General features: G+C 47.1%; 1 protein-coding gene across 4 annotated transcripts in view; it reads left to right on the top strand.

Annotated features, from left to right (window-relative positions):
* The window catches only part of ADCY9 (adenylate cyclase 9), a 725,821-nt gene that overhangs the window by 547,305 nt on the left and 159,341 nt on the right, over positions 1-19,175 (top strand). For all 4 annotated transcript variants that reach the window (XM_069646827.1, XM_069646826.1, XM_069646829.1 and 1 more), the window contains exon 5: positions 17,007-17,227. In XM_069646827.1, coding sequence (XP_069502928.1) covers positions 17,007-17,227 — 221 coding nt within the window. The remainder of the gene's footprint in view (positions 1-17,006; positions 17,228-19,175) is intronic.

The following is a 19,175-nucleotide window of genomic DNA, read 5'->3' as shown; positions in this document are numbered from 1 at the left end:
TACCTTCTTGTTACCACTTCAGCTATAGCCCCATCCTTTGCCACTTTGTGTCCTCTTTGTTGGCTTCCTTTTCTTGTTCATCCTGCTCTATCACTCTATGGAACTGTCCCAGTTTCTGCTTCCACCCTGGGTGGCCCTGGCCTCCCCCATTCCCCTCCCGACATTATGGCCCTGACTCCCTTATTCCCCCCACTGAATGGCATATCCCATGCCCTTGAGGCCACCACCAGACAGCATGTCCAGTGTCCTCCCTCCCCCACCAAACAGCATGGCACTGTTCCCCTCATGTTCCCACCTCCAACGACATGAACCCCCAGCCAAACGCCATGATCTCACAAACGCTCTGCCTCATGACCCCCACCCCAAACCAAACGCTATGCCCCATACCGTGCACTGCCCTCTAAGACAAAGACAATTTCCTGGAGAAAAAGGTTTGTAATTGGGGTCATTTGCATTCTACATCGCCACATGGGGCTCAGCAAAACCACACTCAGCTGGTTCAACTCCTATCTTGCCAACTGCCACTAATTAATCCAAAAGGATTTTGCTGTCCTTTGCCATGTAACGCATCTTGAATCTTATGTGACACCTGGAAACCTCTTGGTGAGTGCTCTCCCCAATTTGCCTCCTTTATTTGTTCCCCGCTTCCCCACACGCTCCACTGCTTTTTCCTTTTGTTTGTCTCTGTGTTTTCTGGCCTTTCCCATCCCACCTCAATCCCCCTCTCAAAACCGTATGGATTGGCTTGCCGTGGGATCACAGGTCCCCCACAATACTTGCCCATGAAGTTAGACTCCATGACCTCCTGGCCAAGTTCCTTTGCACCTGGAACATTTTGGTGAGTGCTCTCCCACATTTGCCCCCTTTATTTGTGCTTTGTTACCCCACTTGCTTCACTGCTTTTTCCTTTTGTTTGTCTCTTTGTTGATATGGAACCTAAAAGATTAGGGCATGTGGTGCACTTATAAGAAATTCTGTACGCTAGCTCCTGTATTGCACTTGAAGAACTGTGAAGGTTAACACATGTAGTGCACTCAGAAAATATTGTGTAAGTTCACACATGTGTTGCGCTTTCGGAGAAATTGCGTAGGTTAGCAGATGTATTGCACATGAAGAGCTGTGAAAGTTATCACATGTATTTCACTTAGAATATCTGTGAAGGTTAGCACATGTATTTCACTTAGACGATCTATGAAGGTTAGATGGATTTGAGGGTGGTGTGAGAAACCTGAGGCGTTTCTCCCCGGCTATTACCCAGGATCCTTTGTTCAGGTGGCCAGGGGAGGGCCATCGCTCTTGGATCCCAACCCTGGGGATGGACGTACGCGTGAGGATCACCTGGTCAGGGGATCCTTGGGGACTATGGGAGACACGCCGTGGGCGAGACATGGTATTCCTCCCGTTTCGATACTCCCCTACCCGGCACCCCTTCTGTTGTAATGGGATATTGTCAGCAGAGTCCCATTATACCCCAGAACCTTTCTGTAATAAAAAGAAGAAAATTACCAGGGGCATTAAAACCCTATGGAAAATCCATTCACCCAGCACAATACATTTACCCCCTTCATCCGGACAAAACCTACAACTCCCACAATCCCTACTTCCATTTTAGAAGTCCAACTAGTGGTACGAAGAAGAGGCAGGTGGGAGTCATGAGGATTACCCATAGAAATCAATGGGTGGCAATGGATATTTTTCCAGAAACCCAGGTAGTTGAAAGTCAGGTACTGGTTCCTGACCTGAAGTGAATCCCCATTGAGGATCCGCTAACACCTCATCACTGAGGGTAAAAGATGGAGATCCTGTGACCCGAGGGAAGCTAAGGCGGGATAACTTGTTGTGTCAAGAACTTTGTGTAAATCCCAAAAGTGCCTATGGCTGACGAAGGGGGAACAAAACCTTGAATGTGCATTCTGGGACTTGTAGTCCAAAAGAGCAAAGCTGTGGGACAGAGTGGTCCAGCACCTCGTGTGTGCCCAATTGAAGGTCTCTGTAAGGTATCCAGCTGAGAAGTGGCAGAAGCAAAAGTTAAAGAGTTTTAAAGAATTGTAAATCGAAGTGGTCCTGCAGCAGGTCAAGCTAAATCCCGCACACAGTCGAAAGTCTTCAATTCTGGTGTCAAAATGGATCTGAGCCCGGAAGAGGGAGATCCATGGTCCGAGCCCGGATGAGGGAGACAAACTTCTGAATTGTGAACATGGTAGAAATGGGGTCTGAGCCCGGACTAGTGGTACCCATGGTCCGAACCTGAGGAGAGAGACAGTCGTGAACTTATGAATGTGAGAATCTTGACAAAGGAAAGGAACTTTTTTGTTTCATTTGCTACATCAGACTCTCTGCAGTAAGAGACTTTGAATGGCAAAGGGACTTTGGCACAGATGGTCCTAATACTGAGATATTGAACTGTACGAGTGACAAAAGGAATTACAAGTACCAGCAGTCACTGCGAAAAAAGGTAATACTGTGTGTTTTGACAAGTAAAATTAACTTCTGTTTCAAGGTGGAGGAAAGGAAGTCTGTGTTTGACAAGCAAAGTGAACTTTGTTTCAAGGTGGAGGAAGACAGTATTTTGACAAGAGAAGTTTCTTTTGAGAATCCTTTTTGTTTCTTAAAGACTTTACCATTGAACTGTGTCCTCGTGCCGAGGAAGCCGGTGTGCACACAAGGCTCGAGTGTGCTGCCTTGTCCCATGCTGAAAGGGTGGGAAGGGAGGCCAACTGCTCAACTCTCCTGACATATTGTTTCTTGAACACTTTTCCTTTTTTGCATACACTACTGTCCCACACCATTTTGTATTTAGAAGTAAAGATTGGTAATAGGTTTATTAGCATAGTGACTTTTATTTTGACAGACTCGACTAGGACTGCGTTATTATTATTTGTTGGTTATAGCTTGCTCCCATCCTTAGATATAGGTTTAGATAGGCGTTTAACTAAGCCTTTAAAATTCAGTAAACACCCTCGAACTGTGTCTCTTTTGGGACTGTCTTCATTGATGATGCCAAGCCTTTCCTTACAGTAGGAAGTGTGCTACCCTTAGATCATAGGTCTTCAAACTGTGGCTCGCCTCCCCCAAAGGTGGCGCAGCTGCAATTTTGTTTTTTTTAAATGGGTATGGGCTGCTCACAGGAACGGACTGGAGCATAAAACTGTCTCGGGCACCAATGAAAAAGTGGCCCACAGTTGCAAATGGCAATTCATTTCTTTAGTGACAGACTGTTTGAATTGTACCCAATGGGGTGTTTTTTGTTAAAATGTAAGCAAATTTGGATATTTAAAGAATATTTATTCAGCAACAATGATCAAAACTACTAGCTGCATAGTGAAGTTACTTATCAAACTGGCCCACATTGACCAGAAAGGTGGCCCATTTTGGCACAAGAAACTGGCCCACGCTAGTATTATTCCATTTTTGGTTCGGGCATAGCCCTATTGCCCTATAGGCCAGTCCGAGCCTAGCGGCTCATCCGTAATGGGCAAAGGAGCATCAACCCAGTGGCCCCCAGACCCATTATGGAGGAACCGAGGCACCAGCCGAGTGAAACATTGAGCTCTCCCTCAGCTGCTTTTTCCAGCTCAAGGAGTGGTCCTGGGCTGGCTGAACTGTCAAAGGAAAACAAAGTTTCCCTTTGACAGTTGAGTTCTCCAGCCCCACCTGCTCACTGAGCAATGCAAGCAGGGGGTGCTTTGCTTCGCCAGCCTTGCATAGCTCATTGGAAATGCTGGCTGGCGAACTGCATGTCTATGTGCGAGGGGGAGCTCCTACGCCTCCTCAAAAATACAGACAGAGCATCCTGGAGCAGGGTGTTTCAGCACCCATGCGCAGGCTCTTGCTTCCCAATTCCTGTTCAGAAACAGATGCAGGAGCTGGAGTACTGGGTGGGAAACCTCAGAACTGGGACAGAAGGTAAGTTTATGTTAATTTATTTTTTATTTAAATGTGTGTATGTACGCTTGTTTTATGATTGGGGGGGGGTTGGGTGTGTGTGTGTGTGTGTGTGTGTTATTTTTTTTTCTTGGTCCGTTGAGCTGATTTTGCCGAGTGAGGGGTAGAAGGGGGGGAGGGTTGTACAACAAAGGCATTTTAAAAATGCCTTTGTTGCACAATCCCCCTACCCACCTGCCATAATCAGCTCGCTTTCTGGGGCGCTGTGGAGCCCGGGGGACAGGGATGGTATTTCTAACTGGACATCTATCATAGATGTCCAGTCAAAAATGCCATGCTTTCCGCATGGGCCCCCCAGCACCTTGCATACACACATAATCATGTTGATTGTGTTAGGCTCTGTGGGGCCATGGGGACAGGGATGGTATCTCTTTACTGGACATCTATTATAGAAGTTCAGTAAAAAATATCATGCCAGCCCACTGGGCCACCCAGCACCAGTTGCAAACTGTTTGGCTTTTTACACATTTTGTTTAAAAGTATGTTCTAAAATGCATAATTTTAACCCATTATTTTAAAAGAATTCACAGGGCAAAACCCCCCGAGCCTCCCTTGATTGGCTCAGGGTCCCTTACTACGCTCTGCCGCTATGGCATATCTGGGGGAAATATTTATGCCTTAGAATTCACCAGCTGCCACTGGCCCTGGGACTGTGCTTGGAGCAGGATGGGGGAGTCTAGGGACTGTAGTGGGGGCAGGATGGGCAGGAGGCATGGGATAATGGTGGGAGCATGGTAGGTAGAGCCCAGGTCTGTGGTGTGATGGGGAGAGCCCAGGGACTGGGTAGGAGTGGGATGAAGGAGCCCAGAGACTGTGATGGGAACAGGTGAGGGAGCCCAAGGACTATAATGGGAGTAGGGTTCAGTGATGGCACGCGATAGTTCATAGCCATTTTGACTTGCATCCTTTTGGCATTTTTGGGGGGGCCTGGCCAACCCACATTTTGCATGGGGGTCAGGCCTAAAATGTTTGAAGACCACTGCCTTAGATGGATTTGGGAGTGGACACTTAGTGCTGCACCTTATAATGTTAGCCTGTCTGTTGCACTCGAAGATATTTGATGGTAATGTGAGGAACCAGGAATGAGACACAGACACAGAGGACTCATGGTGAGTGGTATAAACGTTTATTAAATAATAAATGGGGTTGGAAATTCCTCACTGTTCCTAGTCTAGGAGGTATTTCCGTACCTCAACCAAAATTAAGGGTCTGTCAAGTGTCAAGATGTCCAAAGCAAATATGTCTTTGATCAAAATCCTACCCTAGTCGTTGCATTCTAAAACTAACTCTGAGGTGTTCAGGGTATTGCCTTTGGCTTAGAAAGTGCGCACATGTTCAAGTTCAACAAAAGGTATAACTCCAACAAAGGTTCCAAGCGGATAATGTTCACAGTTTCAAAGGGAATTGCCCCCTTCCCTAGGATTCTCTCCACCAAAACAAAAGTTCAAAGAATAACCAAGTTCTTTATAGCCCAAGAGGATAACTCTCTCCTCTTGTGTTGCAATTCACTCCAGTGGAAATGACTCAATTTTCCAGGCCTTTGTCCACATTCAATACCATTGAAATCCCAAGGGTATGGGTTTTCCTTAGGATACTCTTTCCAAGATAGCACTACATGGGTACGGGTCCCAGATTTGCAAAACACCTGGTATACTCACCTACCAGGTTATCTTGTACAGTTCTTTTGCACAATTTGGCAACGGGTCCTAGTCTCGCAAAATACCTGGTATGCTCTCCTGTCTCGTTCTTTTGTACAATTACTTATGGTTGTGAATCCCAGATCCGCAATTCAACTGTTATACTCTCCTGCTAGCACTTAATTTTGCATTCTCTCTTTCTCATTCAGTACAAGGGGGCATGGGTATTCCCCAAGTTACTTCATGGCAAAGTAGTGTGACGATGAAGATGACACTGATTCCACTGCGGATTACTCTCTTCCCCACACTTGGCAACTAATTCAAGTTTTCAGGGTCTCTTTGCCTCAGTTTCGGCATCCCTTCTCCCCTCTCGGTTCACCGACAACTTACGCGTTCTCTCACTCCAATCGTACATACTCGGGTACTCGGCTCTGTATTTTCTGGATTTGAGCGCCTTTCCCCAGTAAGCAGCACAGAGCGTTCTCGCTCCTTGCATCAGAACAAAGCCTGTCCCAACTTCCAATTCCCACTGCGACTGCCTTCTTCCTCGTCTGGCGACTCCATGGTCAACCAGTACCACTTCACTTTGTGACCGGTCTGGAGCTCGCCTCTGCACATTTCTTCTCGCCGGCAGTGCTCTGCGGCCACAGCTCTCGGTCCTGTCTGCTTCCTGGTCTGCCTGACCAGCAAGGTGTGCTTGGGTCGGTTCCCTCGCTCGTCACCTCCACTCACCTGCCTTCAGTGTCCGCTCCAGGATTGAGACGCCGTCTGTTCCGTACCGCAACCTGCGTCTCCCATCGGTTTCCCAGCCAACGCTTGGAAAAGGAAGCTATCTCCATCTGTCAGTGGTGGCTGATTTAAACGTCTGCCTCCAGGCTGTCTTGGACCAATCACATTCTTCACAACACTAAACTGCACATTATGGTTCACAGTCTTTCTCATGGCAGCCCTTTTTCTCGGTGTAAAATGTTCATAAGTTCTGTCAGGAGCTTTTGCAGGATGTTGAAGGGGTTTCTCACAATATTGCATCAAGGCATGGGGAATGGAGACAATATCCCTAAAAGGAAAGGGGGGATACCATGTCTCATCTGATGATGCCTGTCCGTCCCTCTGAGGGTCTCCTCCCCTCATGTGATCCTCCCTCGCACAGCCAACCCCCAGGGTCAGGATCAGGGAACTGCTGCTGTCTCCTGGCGGAAGAAGCTTGCCACAAAAGACCCTAACGCAGCCAGCAAAACCCATCCCTCAAAAATCTCACTCCATTACAAACAAGCCATCCTGAGCGCTAAAGCAGCCACTTACAATGAGAGAATCACTAAAGCGGCCTCCAGCTGTCGTGAACTCTTCTCCATCCTCAGGGAACTGGGAACCCCCATCTCCCCACCTTCCTCCATCAGGAAAGATAGTCTGGTGCAACATTATCCAAGACACTCTCTCAGGCAAAATCTCACTACAGGCAAAAATAGAAGCCACACAAACACACTTACCAGGTCCTCTTTCAGCCCTTGCTCCCAAAGACCAAATAGACATCCCCCTCTTCCAGTTCCAAATCACAGCACCTCCACCCTCGCCAACATCATCAAAGGCCTTAAGCCTTCCCGTTGCAAGGGAGATTCCTGCCCAGCCTATATGGTAAAGGAGTGAGCAGAACCCCTATTCCACCTTATTGCTACCATTATTAACTCATCCTTCACTACTTGCACTGTCCCCTCCGCCCTGAAAGAATCCTGGAACTCCACACTGCTGATAAAGTCCTCTATGACCCTGCAATCCTTTCCAATTACAATGGTCCCCTTTCTGCTGAAAATCATGGACCGAGATGGATAACTACAAATCCACTCATTCCTCGAACGCCACCACATTCTGGGGACCCAACAATCAGTCTTCCGCCCAAAACACAGAACTGAATCTGCCCTCTGTGGGAAACCTGAGGGTATCCTCATACCTACTCCCCTTGGATCCTCTTCTCAGGTAGCAACGGAAAGGCTATCGCTTTTGGATCCTGACCATGGGGGTGGAGAAGCGAGGGAGCATCACCTGGGTGGAGGGTCATTGGGGAGAGGATATACACAGGCGAGACATTATATCCCCCTGTCCCTATTGAGAACCAACCTCACCCTCCCCCGGCCTTTATGGGCTGTTGCAAAACATCTCCCCTTATTTCCCCACATTCAACCCACTATAGTACTGGGACGAGGAAGAGGCCTTCAGGGTGTTTTAGAGGTCAGGCAAGTCCCAAGTGTTCCAATAATAGCAGTTAGGCAATCACAATTTGGAACTCACACCTGTGACTCGCACCTACTCCTAGTGCCCTCTCCCAGCACTTACCGTTGGGCACTCACTGGCCTCTGTTTCTCACAGGCCTGCACTTATTGTATTGGCAGGTGATCACTCGTTAACTGGTGACCCCTACTAGGCACTTAACTGTTGCTTGCAACTGACTCCCTGGTACTTTCCTCTATGGAACTCCTAGCACTTACCCCCTTCCCTTGTCCCTTCTCTCTCGCTGCACTTGCTCGTTCTGAATGCTCACAAGGCTTAGTAGAACCGCCTCTTTCATGTACATCAGTTTATTCTATTTGCCTTTTGTTTCCATGTTCCCTCCCCATTTGTCCTGTGGGTGCTTTGAAACACAATTTCTTGATGTATAAGCGCCTTACAAATGCACAATACATATTCTTTTAAAAACCTGTCAAGTGGTTGTAGGTGTATAAAAAGGGAGGAGAACAGCAGCAAAGAGACCAGCAGGGAATCCTGTATGTGAGGAGGCAGCTGAGGTGGGCTCTGCAGGGGAGCCAGGACACTGACTGATGACTCCAGGAAGCTGTGAAACCAACGGCCAGGCAGGCCGCGAGAAGGCAAGGTGGGGGAGCCTCATTGGTCGGAGGTTCGTAGCCAGAGCTGCTGATGCAGAAGAAAGTAGCAAAGTGACCAACAGCATCTGCGAAGAGAGGACCTGCCGGCGGGAGATGGAGAGAGACTGAAGTGCAAGCGAGACTCACGGTCAAAGCAACATGTGATAAGGACAAGATAACGTGCAAGTGGAAGATTAACAGATCACAGATATTGAATACCGAACTGAATGAAAGCTTTTGACAAAACTATGACCCGATGACAAGTGTGTGTAGAATTTATATACTGCCTGTTGAACAGTAAACACGAGTCATATGACACACAGAAGGAAGAAACACATTGTGCCAAAAGCAAGAGGCTGATAAGGAGAAGCAAAGTGAGTTTAACTCATCACACAGGTACACATACAGAAAAACCTCTGTGGGCATTGCAAGAGAGTCTGAAAGCAAGGTGGTGATGGAAGAAACCCACCACAGAGAGAACTATATGTGAAGATACATTGTGGCAAGGCCAAAGACTGGCAAAGGAAAAAGCACATTGTGGCAAAGCCAAGATGCTGATAAGGAGAAGCCAGGTAAGGGTGAACCATCACACAGGTACAGAAACAGATGAACCTGTGTGGGCTAGAGAGGCTAGGGTTCCTGGTTGCACAATCTGTAATGGGTGGACCGTGTGGTCTGACAACTGCGCCTATACTGGGGAAACCCCAATCATGAAAGTCAGAGGTTGCTGGAGTGAAACAAGAGTAAGAAATCGGATTGAACTTTTAAGAACCCAGAAGGAGTGTGAAGTTCATTTGGAGCTGTTTTTGAATATTAACCTGTACGAGTTGACTGTCTTGACCTTGGGGAAGGGAACTCAGACTTTGTGGCTTTGTTTTGGACTTGGGGAAGGGAACCCTGAGGATTTGTGGAACTGTCTTGAATTTGGGGAAGGGGATTCCCAAGACTTTTATGGAGCCATCTTGAACGTGTGGAAGAGGAGCCGAAAAGTAAGCAAGGAGCTGGAAGAAGTGCCAAACTTTATTTGGAACACTATTTCTTTTATTGCTGATATACCTACACATTGTTTAGCTTCAGTTATGAGGGCAAGTATAGATTTTGGACACATACAGACTTTTAAGTTGAACATTCTGACTCAGACTTTCCTTAGTTTCTTTGTGTAGGGAAATCCCATCTTAGTACAGGGCAAGTTAGGCCTTTAACCATCCTGACATTTAAATTAATAAAGCAATTCTGTTTGAACTTTGAATCTGTTGTCTGTGTCTTGCTTCATGATGCCTTCACACCTCCTAGACCTGAAGAATCAGCTTGATGACGCCAATGACCAGGGCTCGCTCTCTCTTCTACTACTGCTCGAGCTCTGTGGCATTCGACCTCATGGACCACAAGATCCTCTGTCTTTTTGAGAAAATTGCTGATACCGGAATTGCTGACAATTTTACCAGAAAATCTACCAGACCGGCAAACATGAAATGACCCCCATAGCCTATTGTAATGATGTCAAATTTGGTCAGGGTCATTGCCTGAATGCCATGATGTCTGGTTCTCTCACCTATTTATCCTTCACTTCACCAGCTCTAAAATATGCCCTGTACCTGTAGTAAGAGAGCCAGAAGTAGGAATATGATACTTATTGACAGTGCACACTTTCAGTTTGATAGTTTACAAAGCAGTGTCCAGTCCTGCCACTAGTTCGTGACAGTTCCCATTGTTTGGCAGCTACAGAAAGGCAAGGGTTAGAAGTCCAGGCGTTTAAGAATCACAGTTAATGCAACTTCCACCTAAATCAAGCATTGGCAATGCCAACAGTTTTGGATTTTGTGTAGGCACGGGAAAGGCACTTGTCAGGCACTGCTGTGGTGGTATTAACTGGCCATTGATGGTAGCAGGTGCAACATGCGAGTACCTGGGCATCTAATGGCCGTTCTTGGCAAATGCCTTATACTTATACATAAGCCAAAACTGTTGTCTTTGCCAGTGCTTGTTTTTAACATGACTTCAGTGAAGGACATGCAAAGTGCTTATAAATTGAGTGGCTGAAGGTAGACTTGTTAAGACATTTCTGATGGTAAGGCTTCATTTAAGGGAGCTCAAAGAGTTCCAATGAGGGGGTGTTTTTTGCATGGGGAGGGGCAGCAACTGGACAGGGATTACCATAGGGATTAGCATGGCCATGGTGGCAGACAATGGATGGGCAAATTTGTGTCCCTCCTCACATACGATTTCTCTCGATCTGTTCTCTAATGCAATAGTTTCGTCTTATAGGTGGTGCAAGCGGCACCTAGTAGCGCAAACTGAAAATGAATGCTAGGCTTTTAAGTTGGATTCTTTCTTCGGAGTTTCCCAGATTTTGGCTATTCGATGAACGTAATTAGTATTTCTGTTGAGCTATACAAACAATAGGGCTATACATATGATAATAAAAGCAATATCTACCTCCGCACGAGTTTTTTAAGTTTTGTTTAAGGAAGGGTATTTGAGTTCTCATTTGTATGTTCAGATATTTAAAGCAACAGTTCACATAATAACCTGGAGTTGATTTAATTTGCACTTTAAAAAACTTAAATAAGTGGGGGCAGGGGGTGCGCATCTAAGCAGCAACTGCAATGGCTGCCTGAACGTTAGGCTCCTCACTCAGCAAAATCCTGTCATCAATATATCCGACATTCTGCCTGCCGATTCTGGGACAAACGACAGGGGAAGGTGTTGTTAAGTGTGGTGCAGGTCGTGAACAATTCTTGAACGCAGCAGTGACTGCGTTATTGTGAAATCCTTCAGCGGCCTTCCTGCGCTGTCTGCATCATGTTCCGATTCGGACGCGATTGTGGATGCCTGGCGACCGCTATCTCCCAGCCTGGCACCCACGGGCAGTGTGGAGAGACTTGGTGACATCGGCAGTGACATCGGCAGTGAGCCCGTGGTTGGCTCCCCAACACGATCATTGGCCCGCTGGGGGGCTGCCGGCAGGAAACGGATAACATCCTGAAGAGCTCCAGTGGCTGGGCCTTGTGCAGCTTGCCTACCTGCTCACTTGGGCCCGGGCCCACCGTGGTTACTATTGGCATCTCCGGACTTATACCTTGCGATTTCATTGGTGCTGACATGACACCTTGAGCAGGGTTCCTGGTTTCTGTGGCCAAGTTACCCCACTACAAGGTGGGGCATCAGGTTGGCTGAGGAAGCAGGGGAAGGCTGAGCCTTTATATAGTGGAATTGAAGTACTGCACTGATCAACATATTGCTTGACTGCGGGTTCAGGTTCTAGGTGGCGTACTGGGCCCGAGGGGCCTGGAGGAAGTCGAGACTGGTGTGGTGAGGTGCAGACTATGGCCTATCGAGGGTGCCTGTGACATCCTGTCTTCCGGAAGATCTGGTGGGGTGACATACCAAACTGAGTACATTGCACATTGGAGAATGACTAAGGGGGCTGCCAAAAAACATGGGCCGATGGATTTCTTTGCTAGCACTCCTGGCAGGGAAGTGTCTGCCGCACCTACTACAGAGATTGCCCCTGCGGGAACAGTGGCGGCACCAGAGGGAATGGGAACGCCTTATGCCAGCGATGCAGTCTGTATTTGACTCTGTTAACACTAAGTTGGATGACATTGTCACCAACATTAGCTTCTTGAAGGCCAGGATGGATAAAGAGGGCGGGCACATCACGGAGACGAGGATAGTGCACCGTGAAGATACAGTCCTCTCTCATGATCAGCTACTGAAAGGGGTCACAAAGGAACTCTCTGCCGTCAGAATGAAGTGTGAAGACTTGGAGTTGCGCTCTCGCTCAAAATAACATACGCATTGTGAGAGTTCCAGAAGGCGGCGGGGAGGGAGCCTATGAAGCAATTTGTGGAGGATCCGCTGAAGACATTGTTTGTGGAGGCAGGCTTTTCAGCACACTTCTGGTGGAACGTGCACATCGGTGCCTACCCCCATGCATTGGGCACTGTCGATAATCACGCACAGCTATTAAACTATAGAGACAGAGATAACATACTGTGCCTGTCTAAAGAAAAGGGCTGGCTCGTTAAAATTTTAATCCAGCACTGTCCATTTTTATTCAGATTTGGGGTCCAGGCTGCCAGATGATCCTACGACCCGTTCAAGTGCCTGCTACAGTAGCAACAGATTGAATATGCCATCCTCTTTCTGTCCAAACCGCGCATTCTGCAAAGCGACAGGGCCCATTTCTTTGAGACTCTGGGGGATGCTCTACAGTATGTTGAGCCTTCTATGCCCCCTTCTGTGCTTCCGGCCTCAAACAATACGTGATGATAAATTGTGTCTGCGCTGTTGCTGCTCTTTGAGGAAAGCTACCCTCCAGTTGCATTATGTTTTCAGTGTTTACTGTTATTCTGCTTGATGGCATTAGTATGTGTTGGTGCATTGTTTTTTTTTATTGCTGCAGCTCTTACCTGGTCTATGGGCTTCTGAGTGTATCTCAATTCTGAACCGAGTGGTCCTCATATGTCGTGTTGAGGTGCTGCTCTCACTGTTTTCTTGGAAGTTTCAACATGGAAGGGTTACGGGGTGACACTTTCTGGTTGGGGTGGACTGTGTGGGTGGGGGAGTTAAAGTTAAATGTTTGGCAGACAGAATCTCTATTGTATCATGGCAACATGTGGTGGTGTGGCAGCCGAGGTGGGATGAGATGCATGGCAGACCCTGACATTGTGGGGCCTGTGGAGCCAGTCACCTTATTCACATGTAATGTGCGTGGGATAAATAACCCAATCAAGCCCAGGAAACTATTGGCCTATCTTGCCAGGCATCCGCCTAAAATTCTTAAGCTACAAGAGACCCCTGCGCCGGGCGTACCCATGAGACGTTTGCCCCAAGATGGAGTAGTTACAGGTATTATACCAATTATTCCTCTCCGGCTACGGGTGTCCTCACCCTTATCCACTGCTCGGTCCTGTTTCAGGTCACGGGTAGTGGTGATGACCCAGTGGGCCGCTACATGATTGTATGAGGTCAGCTGTATGATAGGGATGTGGGTCTCATTAACACCTACTGCCCTAACATTGATGTCCCTAGCTTTTACAGCTCTATCTTTGAAATACTCGCCCGATCTGCTACTACCCCCCTCATTTGGGGAGGGAATTTCAATACTATTCTCAATGATGTCCTGGATAGGTCCTCCATATCCCCTCGGGTGGGGTCCGCCACTGCACGCTCACTTCATATTATTCACCAGCTGCAAATTTGTGATGTTTGGCGCTGTTACATCCTGAGGCTAGAGAGTATACATACTATTCTACTGTGCATTAAACGATGTCCAGAATTAAATATTGGTTTCTATCTGCTGAGTTGGTTCACAAAGTTCAAAGGTGCGAAATTCTGCCACGTACGCTGTCTGACCATTCCCCGGTAGTGCTTTCCATGCTCCTGCACCTACAACCGCAACCTCGCCCTATGTGGCAATAGCGGCATTAGCGTCCGGCAAGGCGCCTGGGTCGGATGGATTAGGTGTTGAGTTATATAAGGAGTTTAAATTAACATTGGCGCCTCGATTGATGCAGCTGTGCGAGGAAACGATGTAAACTAGGAAGTTACCTTCGGGAGGCCCATCATTAATATCCTATTGAAGCCCAACAGGCTGCCAGCGGATATTGCGTCTTATAGGCCTTCGTCCTTAATGTTTTTCGCCAAGATGCTTTCCTCCTGACTGCTCCCATACATCGCCCATCTGGTGCACCCAGATCAGTCTGGGTTTATCCCCAGTCGCTCCACAGCCCTGAATCTTAGGCAGCTGGTTTGTATTATGTCTCAGATTAACCAGCGGGCCAGGGCGGTGGCTGTCTGCCTGGCCGCTGAGAAAGCTTTTGATTTGGTGTCATGGAAATATCTGTTTATGGTCCTGCAGCGATATCAGTCTGGGCGGTATTTTTTAAATTGTGTACACCTGCTATATGCAGGGCCCATAGCCAGGGTAGGCACTAACAACAATATCTTGCAGATGCTGCAGCTCGGGAGGGGCACAAGTTGGGGATGTCTGCTATCTCCCTGCTTTTGGCTCTCACCATCAAGCCTTTGGCTGCACGCAAAAGAACATTGCATGAGTATAGGAGTATCCGTGTATGGGGCCCTCCGCAAGTCATCTCCTTATATGCTGATGATACCCACTTGTATGTCCATTCCCGGCGGTTAAACTGGTCCCCATGATGGACACAGTGTATGAGTTCACCAAATACTCAGTGTACAGGATTAATGGGTCCAAATCAGAGCTTTTCCTTCTTACGGTTGCTACGACCATCCCAGCAGATCTACTAGGGTTCAAATGGGTCCTGGTGCAATTTAAATATCTGGGTATAGTAATATTGGAGTTACAAAATTCCCTTTATGCTCATGACCACACAGAATATCTGCAGGCATTTGGGGCTTAAATGAAAATATGGTTCAAGCTTCCTATGCTTAAAATTATTGTTCTCCCAAAGTCCTCTAATATTTCTATAATGTTCCGTTATGGCCAGGGAGGGAGTTCTTTACAAGATTGCGGCCGCATTTGCTGGAATTTATTTGGGGAGGTGGGATGGCTAGGATTAGCTAGGAGCAACTGGTTGAGCCCTATGCACAGGGGGGATTGGCCGAGCCATATTTCAAGCTCCGGGAGGATAGCTCAGCGGCAATGTGCTTGCCTTTGAAACAATATGACACGAAGCAACACAGGTTCGATCCCCGGGTCAGCGCTTAGAAACCTCTGGGTATTAAGCGAGTTATAAATACGCAACTAAGAGACATATTCCTGTAACAGTGCCTCGATACCCCTCAGCTGTGTGAGCGCTTTCAAAAAATTCACCCAAAAAAAAATCTCTATTCTTTGGTAGCACAGATGCACTTTGCTGGGTATTGGTACTCCTCTGGGTGCAGGGAAGTTCATGCCACTCTAGAACAGCCCCACCAACCTACGATCTGTAATTTTTTGTAACCGTTATGTAGATTCATGTATATTCGATCCAGTGTGTACTACAGTGAAGGCATGGGGCAGAATATACCGCAGATTGGTGCTCACCGCTCTTTACAATAGGCGGGTCCTTCTTTGGAACTACCCAGGTCTGCCCCAACATACAATGTGGAAATACGCAGGACATGGTGGCTGGAGCAACAAATGACAATTGGGGACCTGTTTACAGAGGTACCTTTGTGTCAGTCGAGGTCTTTCGGGCCAAAATGGGCAAGGGCTTTTTGAAATTACTGCATTATCGAACTTAGGCTGCCACCCGGTGGAGCCTGAGACATATGCCTGTATTACGGCAATTACTGATGGAGGTGAGAGCAGGCATATGGTTTCCAAACTCTACAACCTGGTACAGGAGGGACAGCGATGTAAAAACAGAGCTTGTCAGACATGGGAGTTGGATCTCGCCACTGAATTCACAGATATGCAATGGAATCAGTATTGTCTGCTGACCAAAGAAGTGTCTATGAATGCGGGATACCTACTGATACGGTTTAAAATAACCAATCAACTACATTGCTCCCCTGCTAAACTCGCTACGTTCTCCCGGGAGCGAGCGGGATGTGCATGAAGTGTGGTTTCAATCCTGCCAATTCCTACCATTTGTTTTGGGAATGTCCGCCCATCAGTGCATACTGGCGTAAGGTGGCTGATATTTTGAATGACATTACTGAAATTGCTCCCGTCATATCACCATTGAAATACTTGCTGGGTAATATAGGCAAAGTAGCAGTGGTTACTAGACGTTCTTTAACCTGGCTTTTATCATATCCAAGAAGTGGATCCTCCAACATTGGAAGTCAGCATTTGCCCAAGCATGCGTGGAATGGCTAAGGGACTTGGTGTACACAAATGAGAGGGTGGAAACATTTGCCGCTATGGTGACCCCGACCTGCTGGCCTAAATACATTTGGGCTCTATTCCGTGCATAGTTTGCCCCGGGAGGCGAGTCAATCTGATGAATAATGGGAAATGTGCAGGATAAACATTGCAGTAGACCTCATTTCATGTGTGATGCAATACGTTCCGGTCTGTGATACTGGACAATCCCTCTCATGTTGTGCGTTTACTTGTATATGCTAACGTTTGAAAATGCCATGCTGTCTGACAGTGGCCCTCACTATAAGATTGGCGGAATGGGTTTACCGGCACCGGTGCCGATAAACCCGTTCTGCCCTATTACGAGGTCTCCTCGCGGGACCCCCAATGGGCGCCTGGAAAAACCAGGCGTCCTTACCGGGTCCCGCGAGGGGACCAGGGAGCTAACAACTGGCCCGTCATTAACGGGCCCGTTGTTAGCTACATCCCCATTCCCATTGAGCCCTATGGGGGCTCGAATGGGAATGGGGATGGACCGAGTCCGGGTTCCTCAGACAGGGAATTACCGGGTCAGCCAAGGTTGCGATGGCCCGGTAATTCCTCATTCGAGGAACCCGGACCCGGATTGCGGTATGGAGGCAACCATGCCGCTAAAAGCGCCATGGTTACCTCCAACCTTCTAATGAGGCCCAGTGTTTTTGCGAACAAAGTTAAATGAGCTTCATTGGTTTAATTACTATCTTTTACTTTAGTCTTGTAACCTGTTTGTGGTTTTGTTTCCTTTTGACATAGCATATTGTTCTTGCACGCTACCCAAAGGCCCAGAACGGATTGTTGAGCCCACCCCAGGAGGAGAAGCTGACCAATAGTCAGACATCCCTGTGCGAGATGCTTCAGGAGAAGAGCCGGTGGGGCGGAGTGAGCATGGACCAGTCTGCTCTATTACCGTTGCGCTTCAAGAACATCCGCGAAAAGACTGATGCTCACTTTGTTGACGTGATTAAGGAAGACAGGTAAAATCAAAATAGAATGAAAAAGTAATTGCGGATTCCTATTAAGCGTAGCAAATAGCCTCCTGATCATTGGTTGGGGTGGTCAGGCTGTCTACTGGCAACTCTATCAAAACATCTTTTTATGATTGTGACCTGATGTGGTTCACCTTACAAAAACTTTGGGGGAGTATAACAAAGACTGTCTTCCAATTGCAAAGCTCCAATTGCATCGACTGAAAATGATTCATTCCTTGGGAATGTGTACTATAATTTGACTCTTGGCTTGTGGGGGGCAACCCATGTTATAGATAGTGTCCTTTGTCTAAAAGTAAGCTGGATACTTGACAAAAGTGCATTTATAGGGGATTCATAGGGATTTTGTTATATCAGCAATTTCTAACATGCATACACTAGAGAGCTGTCTTCAGTACCTTAGAACCTTTGTATTGTATTTCTCAGTAAGTGGCATGTGTTTGTGATCACATAATGCCACATCTCATCTTGAGTCAACCAGAGTACTTTTTGTCATAATTTTCTCTGGTTTTTGTATCCTATTGCGCATGTTACTTAACACATTTTATGGCCACTCAGTTGTTTTTCCCTGGGCTTTTCGCGTCACATTTTAACCCATCAATTGCTAGCGACATGACATACATGTCCGCTTTGCATTGAACGCCAATTGTGGTGATCACTGTGGAAATATGTTTGTAGCAATAAAAGGGTGAAACAGTCACTTCTAGTGCATGCAGTATTCTTAGGAATGTAGCTTCCATGTTTCATCGTGCTGAATAATTTACAAAATGCTACCCCATTGTTAGAGCCTGCCTTGTCTGTCAAACAGAATGTGAGTTGCCATCCCAGCCTTCTGGGGTGATGGGCAGGGATGTAGGCTTCATACCTTTTACCTGCCTTTTCCATATGGTTAGTTCAGATTGCATTATGTACATAGTTTGGCAGTAGCAGCTCCTTATTCACTGGCCGTATTTAATCTGCATTAAAAGTTGTGCATAGGAAAAGATAATTGGTAACATGAATGCAGGAGGGGTTAACACACAAGTTTAGAAGTTTCTTTGAAAATGGGGAAAAATGAAGAAATCCCATATAGGATGAAACCAGGATGGTAAGAGGCACATAGCTGATATAGGATGAGCATTCTTGGTTCTGTCAGCAAATGGAATACAATGGCTAAAGCCCATAGCAGCAGTCCTTTACTACACGACTATCGACTAATACGAAGGCTCAAACCCTGCCCCAGTGATCTCAGGGCACCTAAATAAGTGTTGAGTGTATGGAAATGTAGGGGATGTAGTTCCCCAGTGACAGCACCACTTAGCATTGCCAGCACTGCCCTGATGAGGTGAGGTGAGTGGAAGTGTGAACTGGGTTGGTGGAATCAGCCACAATCTTCTCCTTCACAAGATAGGTATCAGTAAACTAGGTGAGAGGGATTCCGATGACCATGGAACAACATCCTGCTCATTGGTGCTGACCCAGTGTAGTTTAGTGAGGCAGTATACAGAGGATCCCCATGAGCCTCTCACCCATTCCTAACCTCCTCACTCTGGGAGCAGGACAAGAGACTGAGACTCTGGTAACAATAGCCGATTCAGGTGGACTGCAAAGTAGGCTTGCTAGGCTCTCATAAAAGGGTGGTCGGAAAGATTACTATCAAAATGAGGTCAGCGTGTTAAAAGTCATGCACAATCGAGATCTCAACCATGACTTTCGCTGCATTGCCCAGAGAAGAGTAGCATTTAGAAGTAGGATAAATATACAGTTCTGCGGAAGCCGTGCAGTAATCGGGCAGGCATCATGACAGGGCTGCCTAATTCCAAGGTGGAGGTTACCCTATTTATCATCACAGCAAAAGATCAAAATAACATGTTACAAACATGGCCATGAGCCAATCCAGAAAAGTTACTGTCAACAAGGCACAGGTAAGCAAGGCACATTGCTGAGCAGTCTCCAC

This window comes from Ambystoma mexicanum, chromosome 2q, assembly GCF_040938575.1.
Source record: "Ambystoma mexicanum isolate Mex_15411 chromosome 2q, UKY_AmexF1_1, whole genome shotgun sequence".
In the NCBI taxonomy this organism is placed as follows: Eukaryota; Metazoa; Chordata; class Amphibia; order Caudata; family Ambystomatidae; genus Ambystoma; species Ambystoma mexicanum.
The sequence above is the reverse complement of the archived record's forward strand: the minus strand, read 5'-3'. Positions and strand labels throughout refer to the sequence as shown.